At 40.8% G+C, this 24,003-nt stretch overlaps 1 protein-coding gene across 3 annotated transcripts in view; it reads left to right on the top strand.

The window, feature by feature from the left end:
• The window catches only part of PCDH11X (protocadherin 11 X-linked), a 428,928-nt gene that overhangs the window by 181,032 nt on the left and 223,893 nt on the right, over positions 1 to 24,003 (top strand). For all 3 annotated transcript variants that reach the window (XM_036401881.2, XM_036401879.2, XM_036401880.2), the window contains one exon: positions 17,691 to 17,762. In XM_036401881.2, the coding sequence (XP_036257774.1) occupies positions 17,691 to 17,762 (72 nt within the window). The remainder of the gene's footprint in view (positions 1 to 17,690; positions 17,763 to 24,003) is intronic.

Here is a 24,003-nt window from a genome sequence, read left to right on the forward strand (position 1 = left end):
GTGGTAGGATGAGAAATTCATAGAAAAATTCTTTTATTTTTTTCAAAACCGAAGATAAAAACACACACAGGATAATAATGCTTATGTAGGGTGAGAATGATTTGATGAATTGATATCTCTGTAGTCTTTGTGCTTTGAAAAATTAATTACTTAGTTGCATTTGAAAGAGCTGTAACATATTGTCAAGCATATTCAATCCTAAAAAACAAACCAACAGCAAAAAGCAATAATCCAAGCCAGATAAAAATAAATCAGTAGGTAGATAGAAATGATCTGCTTTAGGAGTGGACAGTTAATATTTCAGATGCCATCTTTCACTCTGGCTGAGCATCCAGCTGAGGATAACGTGTATGCAAGTAAAGCTCAGATGAAATACCCTGCACAGAACTTGCTGAGAAATTTTTCTTTTCCTTGAAGAAATAACAGAACTCAGAGAGGGGCTAATGCTTGTGGTATCAGGCATAATGTGATGATGTATCATGTGTGAGGCAGCACTTGCCTTTTCCCACAGTGATGCTTGAATAAAACCAGGAATAGAAATGTTTCTACTTTGCCTTTAGAGAACCTGTTCACCTCTCAAGTTTAAAATGCTCATATCTTTCTCTTATTAGCATCTGTTGGGAGAAATGAAGTGAAAAGATTGCTGCCTTCCTCTACTTAACAGCCTATTTAAATTAAAATGGTGATGCACATGGGTGAACATTGCCCTAATTTGAGCTTTCTGCAATTTTTCCAAACAAAGCATTTTGTGTTGAAAGTTAAGGTGGGCACTATTTGTCTATAAGGATGAATTAGCTCAGTGGCTAAAGCAAGTAGAAACAAAAAAAAAAAACAAACACAACAAAGAGAAAAAATGATATTTCACATAAAAGCAGACCTGTAAGGAAACAAACCTGGTGTGGCTTCACAGATCTGAGTCTCTGGAGTCTTTGTGTTTTGAAGGCATCAGCAGGGGAGGGGGAAGAGGACATAAGACAAAGCTTTCCAGACAAAAGAGAAATCCAGATCTTTCTCTTTCAGCTTCTAAAATGTATTTACTGGAGCATTTATACATTTATCCTGGCAGGCACAAGAAGTGTTTTCTGAAGGTTTCCAGGCATTCTTGAAAGACTTCAGAGTAAAAATGTTGTATTAGCTCTGTAATTGCTTGGTGTTGTTCTTACCAGGAGGGTTTGGAAGTTTCTCAGTGGTTACTTGATCCGAGACTCCAGGAGATGGCTGCTTCACCATCCAGCTGTGCTGGGAATTCTTCTCTGCAGAGCTTTGGATGGCTGTGGCACAAGGGGAGTGAAATCTGGCATCCTCTGCCCTGAGAGGGGCTTAGGGAGGCAGTGAGGAGCCCCAGGGTGTCCAGGGAGGGAATTCCTGGGTGGATCCCTTGTGGAAGGAAGGGTGGGGAGCTGTGAGTGAGACCCAGCTTTACCCCCAGGCGTTGGTGCCCTGTTCAATGGTGCCAGTCTCAGATTTGGGCTGGGATGTCCCCTCAGGTGCCAGGCAGAAATTGTGAGTGGGTCCCACCCTGCTTGTCTCCAGGGGACACAGCGTGCAGAGGCTTTCACCAGGGTAATTATTTCAGTACAGGCTCTAAGTTAGAGCTCTAACATGTGGATGTTAAGTGTTTTACACAGCTGTAATTGCTAATCCATGTAGTTAGATGCAGAGTGCCTTCAAGAGGCTGGCCCCTGCCTAATGGCACAAACCAATTTTTATTGATGGTGGTAATCCAGATTGGCTGGTAATAGATAACTAAAGGGATGGGAGAGTGAGGGAAATGAAATAAACCTCTGAACTTCAGCTCTCACTGCAAGAAGGTTTAGTTTAGTAATTTAATCATTGGAGTTCAATAGAAGGCCTGCTTGCTGTCCTTTATCTGGAGTGCTGAGCAAGTTCTGCAGCTTCAAAAAGAGAAGCTGTGAGAAAAAGACTCAGACTTTTAAAATAAGTAACCCACAACAAGCAATCTCTGGCAAAAACCAGAAAACAAAGTTTTCATTCTTTCTTAAAATAAAGATACACCCACAAGGACCATTAGTGTCGTGTCAGTCATAAAGCATCTTTGTAGTTCTGCAGTTATGTTGTACCTATGGCATTTAAAACTTTTGAGAGACTGGAGAAGGTTGCTTAATTAAAAAAAATCTCAAAAAATACTCAAAAAACAGAACCCCATAAAACTTCTGGAGCTATGTACTTTGAGATGTTGAAATTTGCAATATATGCATAATTGAAATAAATTAATATGGTTTTGTACAATTAAGGACTTCATTATATTCATTTACTTATTAACTTTGAGATACTGCACTTTTCATTACCCAAGCTGCTGCACACATATATATATTATATATATAATATTTTTATTATTGAATAAAAAGAGGGATAGATGTTAATTACAAGAAGTGGTTTTATTCATACACTCAAATGATAAAGATTGATAAAATACTCATAAATTGATATGCAGGCTGTGTGATACCCTGTAGGGGGAAAAAGGAACCATAGTCTTTTAAAAATTATCAATATTTTATGGTGTGCTGGCACCCAGTACCACCTGACATAGCATAAATAAACAGCAGCACAGACATCTCTGGGTGTTTTGTGTTTCATAAAGATATTGAACACAAAAGATGAGCTTTGGGAGTTCCTTGGGAAAGTAGATCTGGGCTGAGAGGTTTGGGTTTATTCCAACACAAACAGAACAGCAGGCTAGGGAATTTCAAAGAATTTAAGTGGAGTTGGAAGTATTCTTACTTTGTGACCACAGTTGTCACTGAGTATAGACAAAGCCATTTCCTGCTGGTGGGACATTCCTGCACACAGCCATTTGTGGTGAGCAAATTTATTCTGGCCAGAACGAGTCTCCTGGTGACAGCTTGTATAAAATGGGGTTGTCATGCTGCCAAATACTGCAGTGCAAGTTCCATACAAATGGGCATGTGTTCTGGGCTTTCTGAAGGGAAAAAAAAGCATATTTACAGGTGTGGGATTTCATAGCATTGTTTTAAAATGGTAGGACTCTCACAAAGAAAGCCCCCTTTATACAGCCTTAATAAAAAGGGTTTAAAAATTAGATTCCAGGAGATGCTTTTCCTCACACGTGGCTCTTTTTTCATGGGTGGCTTCAACTGAAGAGTCACACTTACATGAGGGAAACCTAAACAGGTCAGTGAGTGTGTGTGTGCAAGCTGTGAATGGCACAGAGCTCCAGCAGGCTTGGACAGGGAGCAATGGATGCAGCCATGGATCTGCTGTGCTGGAGATGCCTCATCTGGAAATGAGAATAATGGCAATGACCTAGAGCTGAGTCTGTCCTCTCACACCTCATCTGGAAATGCCAATAATGACCAAGACTGAGAGCTGGGTCTGTCCTCCCACAGGGTCCTGCCTTGTAGGAAAGAGACGATTCCTGAAAGCACGTGGGCAGCTTGGGTTTATCCCCAGCAGCAGGGATGGGGGTGTTGGTAGGTTAGAAACCCCTGAATTGTGGTTTGCCCTGGGTCAGTGTGGAGCAGGTGTGGAGGGCAGCCAGCAGGACACGCTCCAGGGTTGATTTTTAGCTGCAGCCCTGCAGTGCAGTTTGCTCTGAGTTGTGGAGCAGTTAATGATTCTGATGGAGATCCTGGCAGTGACTTTAAGCACTGGGGTCACAAGGCTGAGGTCAGCAGGGTTTTGTTTTTTCTTCCTCAGGGAGAAGATCTCTGTGCCAAGCTTGGCCTCTTTGCCTGTCTCAGGAATTCACATTTCAGGCTCAGGAGTGTGTGCTGTGCCAGGCACGGGGTGTGTGTGGTTAACTTCTCTGGTTTATTCACACAGCTCTGGCTGATAATGAAGGGGGTGATTTCTGAATGCTGAGGGCACGCTAGGATGAACCTGTTGACATATAAAAGCAGCAAAGAGCACGCTGAGCCTCAGGAAACTGTAAAAGCATTTTGCACTAGTGAATGTGTGCTGTGCATTAGGGAGCTGACCTTAGCACCCCAGCACATTTAATTTTGTCTTTCTTTTAAGTTCTCTGAAGTACTTTTTTTTTCTTTTTATTACTTCATGTTAAAACTCTTGCAACTTAGAGCTTCCTCTCATGAAGCCTGTAGTTGATTTCTTTGTGAGTCAAGCTAATTTTATTTATTTAACACGTGGAGTTGAAAGCTGACCATCACAAGTACAGGACAACACGTCTCCTGCTCCTTCCTAGTGCTTTCCTCCTTTAACTGTTTGAATTATTGCTGAACAGTTTTCCATGCTGTGTAGCCTACTGGAACTGCAACTGTTGAATGATTCAGTGGCTGCCCAGGCTTTGCTGGTGCTGTGGTCCCAGCGTGGGCTGGGATGAGAGCCCTGGGGTGCTGTGCTGTGCCCTGGCACTCCCAGAGGGCCACGTCCCCAGGGTTTGTGAGACTCAGCCACTGGGGCACCCGCAGGGTGACAGCTCGGCTCCCTTGTCACAGGAGCCCTGGAGAGGAGCCAGGCTTTGCCAGCTCCCATCCTGAGCCTGGACAAATGCGAATCTGCACAAACAAGGAACGCTGTGTTGCTAAAACTGTAAAGTACACGAGAACTAACACGGGCAAATGTGAGTTGTTTATGAAAAATGTGTTGGAAGTGCCATAGGGTGGAATTATCACTTATAAAGATCTCACTCCCACAGCCCTGAGTAGCTTAAAGGTGCTGCAAAATAAGGTTCTGCACTGCTCTCTGGAGATCATGTCTATTTTGTCTTAATTATTATAGCTCTGAATATTGTTGCTCTTTAATGCCATGTTGTGAAATCCCTGATGTGCTCAGCACTCCAACCAACAGTGCACAAGATTAATCCTGAAAAAAACAACATAATAATTTAATTTAATCCCCCCCCCCCCACTTCAACGAGAATTTTGTGAGCAGTCACTGTATGATTTACTGGACCTACAAATGCACCTGGTGCCAGTACATGGATCCTCTGCTTTTTATTTTCTTCTAAGATGAACAACACCATTTGTTCTGATATTCCTGTAGGAGCGCTACATTTACTGTATCTGTATCCATTGTCTTCCTGTCTGACTTACCTGATGATGTGGTGAACTTTCCAGAATACAAAACCATCTCATATGGAGTTATGGACTTGCTCCAAGAAGTCTGAGCAGCTCAGTCTTAATTATGGCTTGGATAGTTGAGTTACAGAAACTACTCTCTTAAAAAATAGAGCTTTTTAACTGCATTTTTGCATGACTGATCCTAGTCATTAGTCAGCTGAGATCAAGTCCTAGGTGGGTTCTTTTAATGATTTTTTTTTTTTCAGTTGTACTCTAACAGTGAGGCAAATGGAGCAAATTGAAAGGAGTTTCCCAAAGTGTGAGATGGGAAGGCATTTCCTCACAGAAGTGCTCACTGTGGTGGGCGTTGGTCTGTGTGTGAGGCTTGGAGGAACTTTGCAGGTGGCAGCAAAGTCTCAGCGCTCCAGCCCTGATGGGAAGTGATGGCAGCGGGACTGGGAGGGCTGAGGGGTCAATTGGCTCTGTCTGAACCCAGCTGTGATGATGGCAAATGCTTAATCCTAAATCAATCCTCCTTCATTGCCACGGAGAAATGCAAATAAAGGGTGATTACAGCTTTCCTCTTGCAGGCAAGAGGTGAGGCTTCAGAAAAGTTGCAGGAGTCAAAGGATTGATTTGCTGTGGAGGATAGTTAGAGGAGACAGCAAATCAATTCACTGAAGCCAGAAGTTTGTGGGAGGGTCTGAGAGGACTTCTGGCTAGGGAGGACTAAGTTAAATGATGCCCCAAAGTAAAATGATGGAGATAAAGGTGGGCATTTGTGAAATGAAAGGAAGGGATGTGGAATTAAATGCAGATCTAAAGCAGCAAGGAATCTACTCTTGTGGTTGGGAATTTATGGTAGAGGTAAATTAAAGAAGCCACTTGTTGGCAGAAAATTGCCTTGAGAGGTTTTATAAACTAGAGATAGCATCATAAGGACTGACAAAGTCAGGGAGAGGAAAAAATCAAGTTCAAATACGTTTCTGGGAGGGAAACATTACTATTTGTTAAAGCTGGTCTGATTTCTAGTTGAGATATCGTGCTAAACCTTTGTCAGGAGATAACTATTTAAGGCTTTGCTTGAGCAGTGTAATTTCCTTTAGATCCATTTAATCTTTTATGATAAGATTCTTCCACACTAATTTTTGCTGAAATCAACTGGTTTCCCTAAAGTGAATTTCAATGAAATCTCTACAGTAGACGATTTCTTTAAAGTAAGAGGTAAAGGTAGGAAAAAAGTGTAAGTAGAGAAGTAGAAAAATTACTTCCACAGTAGCTTTTTTAAAATAGTCTGTTTTTTAAAATAATGTGATTTTATATTTATGTAATGTCATATATTTACAGACAATCTGAATGGAAGTTGAAATATGAATTCTGTTTTATTTTGTCTAGGAAAGATGAATCTGTGTTCTCTGTGTGATGAGTTGGGTACAAGGAGAGAGACAATTGAATTTGTAATGTGGTTCATTGAGTGAATAGAAATAGAAGATAGAAAAGTTTCACGTTATATTTACTGCTTTGGGCCTTGCTAAGATTGTTTAAAAAGAAAAATAAAATTTCATTGATATAAAATAGTTCCTTAAGAATTCCTACGAAAGAGATGCAAGGTTATGTAAAATTTCTCACTCAGGATTCAGGACAAGGCAGGATTAGGTCTGCTGTCTTGCAGTCGATGTTTATCATACATATTTAACACAGAAAATAGTTTTGCATTTTTTATTTGATCTCCAGCTTTCCACAAGTCTTCCTCCACTGCTGTTGATCTTTTGTCTCACATCAGTCGCGTGACACTTGCTCATTTTGCTGTGTGTCATAAGCAGGTGGTTTTGAGGAAGCTCTTTCATGTCATTTCCTTTGTCATGTCATTTGCCACTTTTATTAATTATTTTGGCTGTGATTTTTATATTTGCAGTGGTTAAATTTCCCTGGTATAATCAGTGCTTGTCTACAAAGGAGAACAAATGTCTTTTCATTCCCCGATTCAAAAGGTTTGTCTTTTTGGGCTCCTCTGTTAACACATTAATCAGCAGTGTCTCTGAGCACCCACTGACTGAGCAGCAGTGACATTTTCCTTCTCCTCATTTTGCTTTTCATTCCAACCCTTTGTTAGCTCAAGAAACAAAGCGTGCTGCCAGCTGTAGGCTGTTGCCAGCCCAGGTTCCTTGAGCTGGCCGATGGGAATCTTGCTGCGGGTTGTTTGTGCCACTGCTGCAGCAGAGCCGGACACGGGGATGGTGAAGGACATGAAAAGTTCATGAAGTTCAGGTTTTGAGTTCCACTTCACTCATACTGAGCAGCTCTCAGCTCCAGAGAGCACAGCCCAGCCTATCTGCACTGCCTGGAAAATTCCATTTGGTTCAGTCTACACGTGTTACACGGCCTCTTCTTTCTTTCCAACTGCTCCCTTTGAGATAAGCCGGCAAGAGTAAAGAAAGGGAAAATATTATTTTTACCTTTGAATGCTGAGGCTTTTATATGTGTGGAGATCTATCACAACATCTTTACATCCTTGTAATAAAGGTGCTTTATCTTTATTTACATTGTAGCAGAAATGATGAGAATCCTTAAAGGATTGTGGGACAAATCCTTACTTAGGTTGTTTCAATATGTTTTGTTTGATTTCTCTCGGTGATTATGTTGCAATTCACACAAAATACAAAGCTGTACTTGAATTTAAAAGATCAGATAGTCTGTAAAATAAAGAGCACAGACCCAGGATATTTTGGGTTATTTTGTGGGTTATTTGGGGTTTTGGTTTGTTTTTTATTTGCTGTTTTTTTTTTCCTTCATTGATCCTTGAACCAGTGTTGTTGCTAGAAAGTCACTTGATTGCAAGTTCAGATCTTTCAGTTCAGTGAGTAATTAATCAGTTGTAGGAACTGGAATCATAAAAAAACAGAGCATAATCTGACAAGGTTTAAGGGTCACTGCCATGTAAATTGTGGAAGTGTTTCATATTCCTCAAGAAGAATTCCTGAAGAGTTTACATGAGTAGATTTAGTGCAGTAATCCAGAGATAACAGAATGTTTGTTTTATGAAATACATACATCAGAGGTATTAGAGAAGATAATGCAAGCAACCTTTATAAGTGAAATTATTCCCAGTCTGTTACATCTGGACAGAGGAATACATTTTTATAAAAGTATTTCACTTAATAAAAGTATTTGCTATGTCTGATTTCAGTGCCATATGTTATTGCACTGAATGTGTGCTTAATCTAAGACAAGTAAAAATTCAGTGCAAACAGTTTGGAAATCCAGTGATGGCCACACATTCTGTGGTTTTTGCTCTCAAATATTCCAAATGTTTATTTTCAGATCTCTCATGTGAAATGTGTAAACCCTTCCCATCAGAATGATGCCTTAATCACTTTTATCTCATTAACTATTTCTAAAAGCTCAAATTGTTCCTGGAATTTGTCATCTGGAAGAATGGAAGCAGTTGCCCCTAATAAACAAAATGCCATTTTCCTTAACACGTATAAAAGCCTCTATATAACAAAACCAGCAGTGACAATATTGACATTGTTTTCGTTAATCCATTAGGATGCATTATTTGCTGCAGAACAAAAAGAGGGGATTTAGAGTGAGCTTTGGTTCTGTGAGTTCATTGCATGGCTTCATCTGCTGGCCACAAGGAGCAGGTGACCTCTGCCTCTGCTGCCTGACCCTGCTCTGAGCAGGGCCAAGATCCCAGAGGAAACAGAGGTAGTTCTTGTATTAAATATTTAACATGGAAATTTAATATTTAACATTTAAAGCCAACCCAATATCTGGGCCAAGGAGCCTTGTAATGATATCTGGAATATAATGATAACACATCTGTGTTATAGGAACTGCCCTGACTGTCCCTGGGTGGGTCTAGAGACCCTCCCAAGAGCAGAGCCTCACGCTGAGGATGCTGCTGAGCCTGCCTGGTTTGCACCCCTGTCCTGCCTCCACACCCCAAGGACACAAATCTGCCACACTTATGGAGGCACTCGCGAGCCAGGGAAGTTGTGGCACGGGTGGACCTTGGCCCCAGCCTGTCAGGGCTTCCAAAACCTCTTTATTCAGTGCAGCCTCTGATGAATTTTACGTTCTCTCCTTCCAGAAAGGCAGCACAGCAGACTTTATCGTTATATAGGTCAGCCAGAGAAATAGAATTTTGTAATGTTATTATTTGTTATGTTTAGCTGGAAAAAAAAAATGGTTATAAATTTATGATTCTTCTTGAAATAGAATGACTATTCTCTTGACAGCAAACTGCAGCAAAACCTGGGACATCAAGGTAGAATTTTTCCTGTAACTTCAGAAGGGATTTCTAACAAAGAGTGAGGATGGGTTTGGCAGAACACAGAGCGTTGGGGGAAATGTGAAGGGGCTTTGTGGGCATCTGTGGTGGCACTTTAGCAGTTAGTAAAAGGGAATATTGGTATTGCTCCTTTTGAGGCTGTGCAGAGCTGCCCAAGGGAAGGGAAGAAGCAGCAGCAAGGCTGCAAGGCACCAGTTTCCTACTGGCGCAGTACAAATTTTAATGGATTTTACTAGAAAAGTATGGAGGTTTTAGGCTCTATCCTGGCCACCTGTCAAGTATCAAAAGACCTATCAATTTTTCCTGAGCTGTGCTGCTCCAACCCACAGGCATTCTTGGCTTCAGTGGGTGATGGATCCTCCTTGCACAGATGTGTCTCGGGGCAGCTGGAGCCACTCTCACCCCACCAGGGACTCCCTCCTGCCTCCCCCTGCTCCTCCCTCCTTTACAAGTCACATTCTCTGCATCCACTCTGAATTCTGTGCCATAGCTTCGGATAGAGGCTGAATAATTTACTCCAAGTCATGATAAGGAACAATAAAAGCGTTTCCCAACATATTTCTTTATCTCTTGAGGGTTTATTTATGGTCTGAGTGCCTGTTCTGGACACACTCCTGCCACCTGAAGAATAATCTGACTTTTTTGTTTTACTTCATATGCTCAGAGCTACAATATGTACTAGAAAAATCAAACATACTTTATAAGACGAATAGTCACAGCTGGGGATAAGGAATATAAATAGGATGACATCAAATGAAAAGAACTGATGATCCAACAAGGCTTCTATAGATCATGTTGTCTAATGTCAGGAGAATTGCAGATTAGTCTTGCTGCTCTTTATGAGTAAGCCTATTTATCAACTTTCTGGAAAAATCTAATTTAAGGTGGCACATTTTCCATAGTTCTGCCACACTTCAAAGCTTAAAGTGTAGAAGTTGGTCAGCCATTCTGCCCTGGCTGTAATCAGGGTGTGAGATTCCCTTTCAGGCCTTTCTCCAGCATCCAGGTCCTCGCTACTCCTGGCTGACTCTGATAATGTAATTTTGGTTTGCTTGATTAGCAAAAAAAACCTGGAAGCCTTAGCTTTTAACAACTTTATCCAATTCAGACTTAATGTTCAGAGAGAAAAAGAAAATTTGCAATTTAAATTGCTCTAGGAGAAGCTGGATTTCTGTAAAGTATAACTTAGTCATGCCATAGAGAAAGAAGATGACAAGCCCTAAAAAAACCCCACATTTGGACAAGGTGGATCCAGGCAGGGGCTCCACTGTTTTTCCTGAGTAACCTACAGAAAGAGAAACTATTTTTATGACAGGATATAACAAGAAATGTGAATTTTAACAACTCCGGAGGAAATATGCAGGAATATAAAATTTTGTAATTTTGCTACCGTGTACTACATTTTTAACACAATGCTTTATATCTGAGCCACAAAACGGATTTGTGTACATTTCTATTCCTTCTTTAAAAGCTAAGTAGAGCTCAGACAAGTAAAACAAGCTGTTTGCTATTATGTTCTTTTCCCCCTTTCACTTGAAGTAAGAATACCTTAGCATCTAATGTCACATTAGTTTTATATATGTAAATACTTTCAAGCCAGAACATAGAGTGTAAGCATATTTTATCAGCTATTACCACTAAGATTTTTACATATATGAACCAAAAAAAGCTCAATGTTTTTGAAATTTGAAGGGGTTTTTTGTTTTTTTTTTTTTTTTCCCCTTTAGGATTATCTGAATTTGTAGTAAATCCTCTGTTCTTATATCAGAAAGTATTTAACTGTTCATTAGGAATTTCTTTGTCATATTTGAAATCTGGGCAACTTGCTTAAGTTTATGAGCAATGTTGTGCAAGGTAAAACAGAAGGATAACACAGTTTCTGGTTGTAATTTAAATGTAAATAAAATCAGTTGTGCAACAGTCTTCACCAGTGTATCCTCCCAGACACTTTTCTTAGGCATTTCAAATTGCTGCTGTTCTTACAGGAAACTTTAGGATAAGTCTGTGTAATTCCTGTGCGTGACATTCTGAAAAAGACCAGGGCTGTGAATATCTCACCTGTTTGCTTTTAAGTCAAAAGCTTTCATGTGCAGAAAGCAATGTTTCCATTAAAAAAAAAAAGAAAAAATAAAGAAGAAGGAGGTCATTTGACATTACTCCACTGCAATCAGAATCAGAATTGTGTAGAGGAAAAAATAAGAGCAATTTATTGCTGCCTCAGAGCTGAATAGACTTAAGCATTTGCATCACCTGTTCAAAAAGTTGATAAGGCACAATTTTAGTATCAAATTCCTGTATCAACTTGCAGGTTGGGTGGTCTCAGTCTCTTGATTTTTTTTTTTTTGCAGTTTTGCTGCTTCTGGTTACTGAACACCTGGATTTATTCTCTGTTGTTCCACTTTGACTTTGTCATCATGTGGTGTCTGAAATCTGCAGTTCTCTCCACTAGTGGGGAAGATACTGAGTAGGATGGCAAATACAAATAGCAGGTGGAAAGAATTCTACACCAGTGTAGTGACTCTGTGCTTTTCCATGTGAACTGGATTTGATTTACAATTAAAAGTATATCTATATGCTTGTAAGATTAGTGAGCATTTCAATTTTTAATGCTATGTAAACTATCTGACACATCCCTTGGGATTCCCAGGAAATCCTTCTCCTTGCATAAAACCAACAAGATGCATTTACCCTACAATTGCCCTTGAAATAGATACTTTTTTCTAGTAGTATTTAGGATAATTTCTCCCCAATGACATCTCCTTTGTGCTACAATGCTTGATGGCTGAATCCTAAAGTGCAGATTCGGGTTTTTTGCTTATGGTTGGGTTTCTTTACAGAACCATTAAGAAAAAGCATTTTCCCAGTGAAGATTCACCATGTAGGGATGGATTTGGCTGCTGTATAGAGAGCATTGTTCTTCTGTGGATGACCTCCTTGTGCAGAATGATAGTTTTATCCTTCTCCACATCATTATGTTTGCTGTACAGAAATCCTGCTGTGCTACATCATAATAACATGTAATCTTCTTGCTCAGTTTAGCTGAGATTTAAGGAGCCGCTGCTCATGGAAGCAGTTTTCTAAAGTCTGATCTATAATTTACCAGAATCAACCAGGCAAAAGAGCAAGAGGCTTTATAAGAGGGATACAGCCCTTAAAACTCTTAAATGAAGATTAGTTTAAAGTTTTACAATCCGGTACGGAACCATCTGGCAAATCTCGTGTCAGGCTTTGTTAAACCTCTGAGCATCCCTGGTGTGCTGCACCCACCCACACCCTCCTTTATCCTCCATCCCCTGCCCTGCACCAGCTTTGCCCAGAGATGTGTTAGGACAAAAGAAGGAAATAAATGAGCCAAGGGTTGATTTCCCTGCAGGAACAACAGAACAGCTGTGGGTGTGCTGCACCCCTGGAACCATCTCCTAATGCTGGACATGCCCTGGGGGATTTGTTGAATCTCTCGGGAGGTGCTTGCAAGGTAAAAGCTGCCTGCTGGCAGCACCATCAGGGACTTGCTGGGTGAAATTGTGGTTTTTGAGCCCAAGGAATCACTGGGAGGATGAAGATCCATGTCACAGGGTGTTTTTGGTACTTCCAGAGGTGGAGCTGCAGCTGGGACAGCAAAGCAAAGCAGAGTGGAAGCTGTCAGTGGTGATCCCAGGTTGCTGCTTGTTCTGGAAAGCTCCTAAGTTTCATTTCAGGGCTCTAGACTTGTGGGTTCCTCACTGATCTCTCCTCAAAGGGGTCCTTATCTGTATATTTATTTGTGTTTCTGTCCTCTGGCAAAGGGCAGACCTTTGTTTCTTGAACACAAAGCAGAAACCTGCCTGTAGGAATCCCTAAGGACATCTTCATTCCAGCTGTCCTGTGGCTTTCTTTATATAGAAATAGATGAACCTTGGAAACTCAGAATAGAATAATTTGTTTTAGCAATCTGTGACATTAACTTATACTATTGCCACTAAAATTAACCCTTCTGTTCCCCTTTCACGTGAAGGATCTTGGGAGGACTGCAGGAATCCAATTACCTGAAATCAACTTAGGGGCGAGGGGGAGGCATTGTTGGTAGAGATAATCTCCTCCTCAGCTTACAGGGCTCCTCTGTCTCAGTGCAAACACCTTCTGCCTGGACAGTAAAATCAGTGCACCTGATTTCCTGCTCAAAATGTGCAACAGAAAAGTAGTGAAGAGTGCACTTCCTGTCTAAAACTGTGGATTCTGGCAGACAGAAGTTGCCCCAAACATGAACATTTGCAATCCCGGCTATATTATGATAATGTAACATAGCTGATATACAACTTAGCAAATTTTTTGCTGTTTATTTCCCAAATTTCACTTCAAGCCATAGAAGTTTTCAGCTTGAAAGCTTGTTTCATACAGGGTTTTTTTGTTTTTTGGGTTTTTTTCCTTTGCTGTAAAGTGCAGGACTGGGACGCTTGGAGTCAGACAATTTTAGTGCTGCCATAGCAGTTTCCTAAGGCACCAGAGAGAAATGCATGGTGTTATCTCGGAATTTCAGTCTGCTTTTGCTACTCACAGTAATCAATAACCACTAGAATTACTGGTGGTAGTATCTGCCTAGGTAATTGTAGGGCTTTTCCAGAAATCAGAATAGGTAAAACAAAGTTGTTGCATTGTAACTTTTCATTCTTCCTTCTCAATTCTAAGTCAAGATTTGTTTTGAGGAAAAGCAAAAACTTGTCGATAGAGAAGGAGGATGGAATGGAGATAACATCTATCCAGCTGAAAAAATCCAGTATTTAGTATTAGAATAAAACCTAAGCAGTTTCAGTTATCTCAGATGCACTGAAGATCTCCCTCATGTTTCAGAGTGAGGACCACTCTAAAACACCCAGATCCATCATTTCATTAAAGAAAAAAATGATATCTGACTTAAAACACTTTCATAACCTTCAAAATCTGTTTAGAGTTCGTTTTCTCTGGTAGGTTTTGGAAGGCTGGATATTACCTGTCAAGTTGTCATAAGTAATTATATGTTTGTTAACTTATTGCTCCTAATAAACAACAGGAAAGATTCATGATGAATTTCATTTTTTCCCTGAAAAAATACTTAATAACTGCTTTGATTAAATATTAAAGCTTTCTTTTGCTGTTTAAACCAGACAAAAAAAAAATCCCAAATATCAGCAAAACATTTTGTGCAGAGTCTTTTATGACCTGGTTATTATTCTGGACTTTATTGATTGCTAACATCACTGATCAGGCCAATTTCTAGGTGGACAGGGGGATGGGGACTGGCTGTAGGATGACACAGCAAACCAAAACATTGTTCCTATTGTAAAAAACCTGAAAATTGGAGTTAATGTAGGTAGACAGGCCTGGGGAGCAGCTGGAATTATTGCATTTCCTAGTGGACAAAAGGAAATAATTCTGAGATGAAGGAAACCTTTACAGCCAGCAAGGTTTTATGTGGTTCCTTTGTTTGTGCCTCGCTCAGTGCCTGTACCACAGCAGTGACAGGATGCCAGGTGATGGTTTAGAGCAGAATGTGTCTCCCTGGGCTGCAGCAGAGAGGGAGAGCTCAGGAAGAGGTGTCCAGGTACCCCCTGTGCTGGTGGAACAGCACCTGGCTCTTACAGAGGTACAGGTGGCTCTTCCAACATGGAAAGAACCTAATTTATTCCATCAGTCAGGCTTGATTGCTAGAAAAATTGTAATCATTGTGTGTGCAAGGGCTGGGGGAGCTCTACTGGCACTGCTGGAACCACAGCATCATGTCCAGGTTGAAATCTTCCATCTTTGATCCAATCCAATTCCATCACGAGTACAGCTCTCTTCCATGTGTGGAACTTCAATGCCAAAGTGAGGAAGAGGAGGGAACATAAACAGAAGACTGTGGGCACAGTCTATTGTTTCTTCAGGGAATTTGGGAGCTGCAGAAAGCTGTAAGAAGATGCTCCAAGCTAAAAAAGGGGACAAAGGCTTCCCAAAACTTCCCACCTTTAGTCAGAGTTTCTTTATCTGTGCTGAAAGGAAGAGGCTCCTGTGAGGATTGTCTCTCATGACCCCATCCTTCTTTAAAACAGAGCAAAGAGAACGTGTGGCTGGGTCCATTACAAGGTGTGTGTACCTGCCAGGGTGAGTCAGGACCCCTGTGCTCCAGGTGTAGCTGCCGTTGTAGCAGGCACCTCACCTGGAGAGGGGTAGCTCTGGGCTGGAGCTGCAGAGGATTTGCCTCTTGTCACAGGTACAGGCCCTGGGTGGCTGCCAGCCGTCCCTGTGGGCTCACACCTTTGTCCATGGGCAGAGTGGTCACACAAATCCCCTCCTGGTCCTCCGTGGCAAAGCAGAGCTGGCTGTGGAACAGCACAGGGAATTGGAGTGAGAGCCACGAGGGTGTTTGAGGGAAGCCTGCAGGGGTAAAGGAGCTGCTGCTTGGTCTTGTCCTCCTTCCCTCCAGGAGCAGCAGTTTCCCTGGAATCTGCACCATTTTCACTCTTTCTGTGTGCTGTCCCTATTTCCTGATACCTTCAGAGTGGGGTGACAGGGTCTCTTTAGATGCAGGGCAGGGGGATCTTTAGGAAGTAAATGGGGCCAGTCTAAATAAAATTCAGCATTGTGTTCTTTGAGTCTTCATTAAGCCCTGTCTAAGGTTGAGAACTTGGTTTCCAGTGTTACCCAAACACTTCAAGTGCTGTTTCACCTAAATGTACTTTTGCATCTGTTTTCCTTGCATCATCACTTGTTTATTCATTTTTCTCTTTGCCCTCTGAGTGGACAAATGTTGTATAAAAAACTGGTGTGAAATGCCAGGAAGAATTATTTCTCAAGAAATAATGTGATTTTTAACATCAGTTCCTGGCAGGCTGGCCCGTGTGGAATTATTATGGTATCTTTAGCATCACAATTGATATGTTTAATAATTTTCATTGTGTGTTTGGGTCCCTTTGATGGCTGATGATTAAAGCAAGATTATAAGGTAGACTACATTTGCTTTTGAACACATGAAAAACACAACCTTCCCTTTCCAGATGCATTCATTTTAACTCTTTTTAGCATTCACTGAATCTGTGGTTATTTCTTTTTACTTTTGAAATGCACTCATTGTTCTATTTCAAGAATGAATCATATTCCGTTGCTACCCCAAAATACAAAATAACAAAAAATGGTTAAAATTATTGCTTGTAATCTATTATTACAGGCAATCCAACCTGCCAAAACACAATTGCCATTTAATAAGGTGGTTTTTTGAAAGAAGCCCTGTGAATGCTCCATGAAGTTGCCCCCAAATTCTGTATTTAAAAAACAATGCTTCCTTTTAGGCAGCTATAGGTTGTTGTAAATGACAAAAAAATCCAATGGCATCTCTCTCCTTTTCTTTGTCAATCTTTGCAGTCTCCATGGGCATTTAGAGCACTCTGGTGTGGGACCTGGATCATGTGATAGTTGTATTAGATATGGTCAAAGGGATTGTCATTAGAGATGTGTTTTAGGAGGAGGAAAATCCTGGTGCTACATAAAAGTATTTCAGCAGAGGATCTTTTTTTTTTTTTTTTTTTTTTTTTGTCTTGTGAATGACATTTTTTCTATGACAGAACAAAAATTTAGGGAGAAAGAATATATGAGACTTTTATCCTTCACAACAGTGTATAAAATTCCCTCAGTGGAAGCACATATGGAGAAAATTAAAAGGTTCCAACATCCTCTTCAGTGCTCCATCCCAGTGACCAAAATCTTATGCATTTATTATTGCAGCAGAGTAATTAGATGTTGATAAAGAATTGCAGGACGTTTTGGTATTGTAAGAAAAAAGAAAGTGTGAAGGATCAGAGTGTTTGAAGACCACTTTAATCTACTTGATTAGATGGACTTTGGATTTGAGGTGGCTGTTCTTAGAACATTCCAAGTAGTGGGAAGTCAAGGAGACAGAAAACCTTTACCTGCTCTGTCTCCTGGCTCCAGCTCTGAGGATTAAGGAAAGACAAGGGCTCTCATCTGAAAACCTGGCTCCACATCCAAATAATGCAGCCTTTAGAAGTGTCTCCCATAAATTCCTTTTCTGATTCATCTATTGAAGTTACAGTGAGCATAACACAGCCTGGGCAGGAAACAGGGGAGAAACCAGAGCTGAGTTCTCTCTGAATTTCCGCTGCTGAGCCTTACTCTGGTGGCAAATAATTTCCTATTTTTGGCTGATTTTTTTACCTGTATGCACAGATGAAGGTGTGTACCCCCACACCTTGAAAGATACAGCAACTCTATAAAGTTCTTTAGCTGGTAGGAAAAAAAAGTTACTTACAGCCTGCTCCAAATGTGTGCTGTGATGCATTTATACATTACTGCATGGGATTTGTACCTGTTTCATTCCCTCAAGGGATATTAATGCTGAATGCACACTGAACATACCACTGACACATCTTTTTCTCTCCCAAAAGCACACAAAAGAAGTTGGAAGGCCACAAACTCCTTTGAAAGAAACAACCCTGGAGCCCTGGACTCAGCCACAGGTAGGCTGGAACAACTTTTCTGATAATTTCTTTTCTGTAGTGCTGGTTTCTGTAAGTATTTATGGAAATAATCTGCAAAAAAGCTGTTGCAAAAAGTTGCTCTGTGGTTTTTCTATCACATGTCAAAATGGTTTGTTTTGGTTTTTGGCTGCCCAGACTATTGGTGGTCCCCTTTAAGTTCTTTTTAAGGGAGAAATGCCGGCATTATCTTGCCTTCTACTTTGCTTAAAAAAAAAAAAATTGCAGAACTTGACAAAACAAAACTACTTTGATGGTTTTATTGGTGTGTCAATAAACTGTGAGCATCTGGTGTAGGAATGAAGTGGTGAATGTTTGATATTTTGGGAGGGAGGTTTGAGAGATCGGCCTTTTGCTTCATGAGGACTTAACCAAGAATGAAACAATAATTAAGCATGCAAAAGGCGATAAAGAAACATGGATATTAATATGCAATCTTTCTTAACACGGAATGGGTTTGAATATTTTGGTGTTTGTAATTACTTGAAAAAATGTTTATTATAAATGTTTTATGTGGAGGATTTCAGAGCCATTTTTGCTGTTTATTCCCTGTGTATCAGTGGGTTGCACATGGAGCGTGTGGCTTCAGAGGTGATATGAGGGAATGAAAGAAGCAGTGAAATGTGAAATCCTGGAAGTTAGGTTTGTTCTAGAGGCCTCTACTCCCAAAACTTGTGGCAAATACAGTGTAGGAATGGAGAAGCAGAAATGAGGAAGCCCTCCCAGCTCTGTTCATGCCTGGGTGCATTTCCCTTTAGCAGGTGCACTGCTGGCTGCGCAGGCTTCCACAGGCCAGCCCATACAGCTGGCTAAAGTACAGAAACTCTCAGCTGAGAACCCAGATATGTGCTGGTCATGCTTGTGCGTGCAGAGAGGAGATTTCTGTCTGTAAATCTGCAAGCCTGCTGTTTCAGGGCAGTCCCTGAGCGCTGCTCTCCAAGGCACACAGGATTTTCCCCTTGCCCAGTAAAGGCTCCCAGTGCAGGCTGTGCTGCTCCCAGCCCCTGCATGGCCAAACCCCCAATCCCTCCATGCTGGCAGCTGCTAATCACAGTAGTTAAGGCCCATCGATCTGACTCTGCAATCAATAAAGTTTATGTGCAGTCCTGCGGGGCCTTGCTGTGCTCCTCAGCTGGCAGCAGGCATTAACTCTTCAAGTGCCACTGATGGAGTATGGATGGCTCCTCCCGTTCCTCTCCCACAGCATTTCCTCACCAGGAGCTTGGGTTGGGGCTGCGTTCGGGTTCTTGGAGAGGATTTGGAGAGGATTTGGGTTCTTGGAGAGGATTTTGGCTCCTGAGTTGAGAGGGGAGCTGTTGAAGCAGCTCGATGCTGTGATTGTCATTTACGCATTTACCATTGTCATTTACGATTGTCACACGCACTGGTGTGTGAACGTGGGTGACAGAGGTGACTTTTGCAGCCACTTTTCCTCGTGAAAAGTGCTTTGTGTGTCTTGTTGCCAGGAGTCCTGCCAAGGAAATATTCCATTGCACTGTCCCAGTGTCGATGGGAATCCTTGTTCTTGCTGGAACAACAACCAGACCATCACCATGTTGTTTGATTGCTGTTGAAATCTGCATTTGCCACCGCTTTAATTAATAACTACAAAGATTAAAATTCATAAAATATTTTTGTCATTCCTATTTTTTTTTAATTTAAAAAGATAGCTTCTTTGTATGTATTTGTTTTAGAAAACAGAGTAATGCTAATATGCTTTTTTGTTTCTTGGAGGGAAGAAATGTAATCAACAAAATCAAAAACTGCTGGAGCCATTATTGTAGCAGAAAATTAAATTAGTTGATAATTCTTTCATGGATGTAATTCTGGCCACTGCAAATCCCTCCTTAGGTATTTTGCATAAAGTGAGTAAAAATTCATGGCATGGATAAAAGCTTTGTCTATTTTATGAGCAACAGGCAAATGATCCAAATGGTGCTCATAAAACAAATGGTTCCCAACTCTAAAAGGAGGAGAAATGTATTTAAAAGCTGCTGGAATGAACCACAGTAAAGCCAACTCCTCTGTACAAAAAGGTGTTTCTTCCACGGGAGTTTTTGAGTCCCCCAAACCACACACAAGGGAGAGACTCACTACGTGTGTCTATTTAATAATAACAATTAAAAAATCATTTCGCGTGCTCGGGCTGCTGTGGGATGAGCTCTGCCAGCAGAGAGGGAATGGAGCAGCCCAGAGCAGGGTTTGTGTGCAGGGCCAAAGGGCAGTGAGGCAGAAAGAGCCACATCTGGCCCCTGCCAGCAGCAGGGGAGAAGCTGGTGCCCATTAGCAGCAGGGCAATTTCACACAGAGGTTACAGGCTGGGGAAACGAGGATTTGGGATTTGTGCCGCTGTGGCTCCTACTTGCCTTGTTTGCTCAAGGTTGGATCTTGGAAGCAGCCAGGTTTTGCTGGGAATTTTGAAACAGCTCTGCAATTAGACAAGAAAAGAGCTGTAGTGCTTTGTCAGGCTCATTTCTCCTTCTTTGTAGTGGGGTTTTTGTTCTTGGTTTTACAGTTGTGTTTTTTAGGGCTTTTGGCTGTGGTTGATTAAGTTCACAGAGCAGAATGACATTGACATTGTGGGAATTCTTTTTTCCAGGCTGTGCCTTTTAACTTGTAGTTTTCTGCATCTTTTTTCTGTGAACTCAGTGAATGGAAACTGATGTTCCTGCCTGGAAAATAAAGTACGAGAGACTCGTTCCGATAAATTTGGGACAAGACCTTTGCAGATAAGGAACACGTGTGGGAGTAGTTGCCCAAATAGACTTGTCATTGGTTTACAAGCTTTATTTAAATGCTAAATACCATGTATTCCTGTGGTTGTGTTTTTTGCTGCTTTGCCTGATTAAACATTGAGCTGATAAACCCTGTCAAGTCTGTTCAGAACTGCTGTGGTTAAGATTATATATTTATAGCCTCTAAATTTACAGTCCATTATAGACAGGACAATTTAAAACCAAAGTAATCTGTGATTGTTTTAATTTCTGAGGTTGCTGGTGCTGAATTTTTTGTGGCAGTGACATGAAATAATATTGGTCACCATGGTTCTGAATCAGAAACAAATTGTTTCTTCCAGCCTTTGGCAAGGTGGGATTGGTCTCAGGAAACAGCCGCCAGGATGAGAGGAAATGGCTAAAAGGTTTGCCAAGGTTTAGATGAGATGGCAAAAAAGAAAAACTTCTTCACTGAAAACACTGGAATTAGGCAGCCCAGGGAGATGATGGGGTCACTATGTCTCTCCAACCCTAAAATCTCCAGGATTCTGTCATTACTGGGAAAATGACTCCAGAAAGAGACAACAGGGATTTACCATTTTCTTATTGAAAGGGAACAATGCTCAAGTTTAAACTGCAGTAGTGGCAAACAGTGAGGTTTGCCAGCATGACAGGTACAACAAAACTCCCACTCTTCAGTTGCAGAATATTTCTGATTTAATTTCTTTTTGGTGACTCCTACATCACTGTCTATTATATGTCTCTCTGAAATACTTCATACAAGTGGTTCCTAGAGGTGTTCAACACGATAAAATGTGAGAAGGTGATGATACTGCTGGAGCTTTTTATTTGTTTATTAATTGTAAGAACTCCAAGTGCTTTTAGTCACTGAAGATAATGGCTAAAAAGTCAGGATACAGCTGCATTAATCTTCCTGGCCCAAATGTAGCATAATTACTTTAATGAACATGCTAATTTATCCCCTCTCCTCGTGCTCGTCCTCCTTCACTGTTGGCTGTCAGTGGAACCTGAGACAATGATGACCCTCAGAGCTCTCTGGGAGGGGTGAGTGTCTGAGGATGATGGTTTTGAATAAATGATGTGTGTTCAAATAAGCCACATCTCACACCAACGAGGCTTTATTACCACCTGCTGTAGAGGTGGGGTATTCCACAGCACTGGGCATCACCAGCGGGAGCAACAAGATCCAGCCAAATACAACCATTTGTGTCTCAGAGGATTCTTCTGAATCTATAGTTTCATTTTCTCTTTATTTGTGTGCAGAACACAGTCCATTTTTATTTTTTATTTTATTTTTTTAGCAAAATTGCATTTTCTGGAAAGGCAAAACCACTCACTCAAATCTAATTACAAATTATAGAGTGTAGTCTTGTTTTTTTGTTTTTTTTTTTGCTCAATTTTAAAGAATCGCTTTATAATCTTAGAACAGTGGATACAACATCACTAATCCAATATTTTAGCAGTAAATACGTTTGATGATGGGAATTGCTACACTAATCTTATATCCCTCCATAGTATAGTTAAGAAATCCACAGGGGGTTTTACTAATCAGTTTTTGTAAAGTAAATCAAGTCATGTAGTTCTGGCTCTCTCCAAATGCCCAGCAATGCAGGCACAGCCACGTGCAGCACTTTCTGTTCTTGTCATTGGTTTTGAGCCCTAATCTGCAGCCAGGCTCTCCCCTGAGCATTCCTGGACAGAAAAGTCTCCAAGCACAGAGATGTCTTATTAGGAGAGCTGGCAATTCACCTTGTTCCCTCAGCTCCTGCTCACAGGCAAAAAGCTGCCAATAATAAATATAATCCAACCACATTTGTTGCTCTGCTTCTGATAAATATGCTTGAAGGCAATCATTTTATTGACAAGTGAGATATATTGCAATATGGCCTGTGGTTTGATCCTGGCTTTAAAAAATATTCAAAATTAAAATAGGTTGTTTATTGGTTTTATTTTAATTATAAAAAGAGTGTTTTAAATTAAGAACAAATATTAGCAACTGTGGTTAAATATTTGAAGAGAAGCAATTAATAAGAATTCAGTGCATATTTTGTTCCCACAGTTCATGGGTGTTGAATTATTGTTCATGGAGTCCTGGTGTGCTCTGTTTGCTTAAGTCACAGCTTGAGCCTTTAGGACTCAAAACCAGTCCAAGTGAGAATGAAAACAAAGCTTTTTTCCTGGTTTGGTGTCTTCAGTAGAAACTAGCCACCTAAACAGATTTATACAGTCTATTTCACATCCAGGTTATAGTCAGTATTTAGAATCTGTGTGCTCAAAATGTTCCTATTTTATTTGGTGCCTTAGTAAATTCAAATATTCCTTGAATACATTTCTTATGTAATTGGAGCTCCAATTGTAATCCTGAGGGCTAACACAAAACCCTTGGTAAAATTAAAAAAAAAAACCCAAACAAGTAATAAAAGACCAGATGAGAGCAGAAGGTGTGGGGATTCTAAATGCAATTAGAATTTCCTACATAAATTTCTGAACTGTTTTTGAGCACTCCAGTCTTAAAACCTGATACTTGTATCTCTTCGAATGGAGGCCTCCCAAGCTTGAGGCCAACTGGAAGCAGAGAGTTGTCTTGGTGTGATTTGAGTATCTGCAGGAACAAAATAACATTTTATTGGGAAACTGGAGAGAAAAGAAAACACGCGAATTATCCCTGACATCCTGAACAAATAATGTATCCAGAAATCAGGGCACAGTTCTGGAAGGTGACTCTGAAAAGGCAGTTTATGGAGTGGAAAGGGGCATTAACAAATTCTTGTCTATTGATAGTTTCCCCTGGTTCGAGTTAATGTGGAATAGAACACCACCAACTTGCCACATATAAACCAGTATATCAGCCTGTAGTAGGCCACTGGGAGTATTCAACTGTAAAATAAAAAAGGTAATTACAAGATGTTTGCAAATAAAGTCTTAATTCTAATTAAATCAAGACTTACTCTGCAGCAGAGCAGGGTTGCTGAGGTTACCTGGCCAACAGGCAGAACTCTATTTGTATTAACCTGGCAGCATTTCAGACAGACTTTAGTATATACAAAATATTTTTTTCAAGATCCTGATTTGCCATAGTGCATGGCAGAGGAGGTTAGTCTCTGTGTAGCTGAAAAGTCACTCAGAGAAAATGAGGACAAAGAGAAGCAAGCTCTCAGAGCTGTGAGCACTGAATTTGCTATTGATTTCAGCAGGGGAGACTATTACAAAAGCAGAGTATAATTCCCATTTCATTTAAGTTTAGCTGTCTGTTTTGCAGACTGGGCTGTGCTTCCATGATAAAAATCCTCTCAATTTGAGCCAATATAGAGTTCTCTCCTGAGTTAATTAAAAGCAGGGAGGCCTCCCCAGAGAGTTCCCATGGGGCTGCCTCAGCTGTGCTCAGCCCTGTCTCACTGCTCCCAAACATCCAAACTGCTCAAGGGGAAATGGGGCTGTAGCAAAGGCTTCAGGTCCTCCTTGAGGTATTTAAATCCTTTCTGAGTCAT

Source organism: Molothrus ater, chromosome 14 (genome assembly GCF_012460135.2).
Source record: "Molothrus ater isolate BHLD 08-10-18 breed brown headed cowbird chromosome 14, BPBGC_Mater_1.1, whole genome shotgun sequence".
In the NCBI taxonomy this organism is placed as follows: domain Eukaryota; kingdom Metazoa; phylum Chordata; class Aves; order Passeriformes; family Icteridae; genus Molothrus; species Molothrus ater.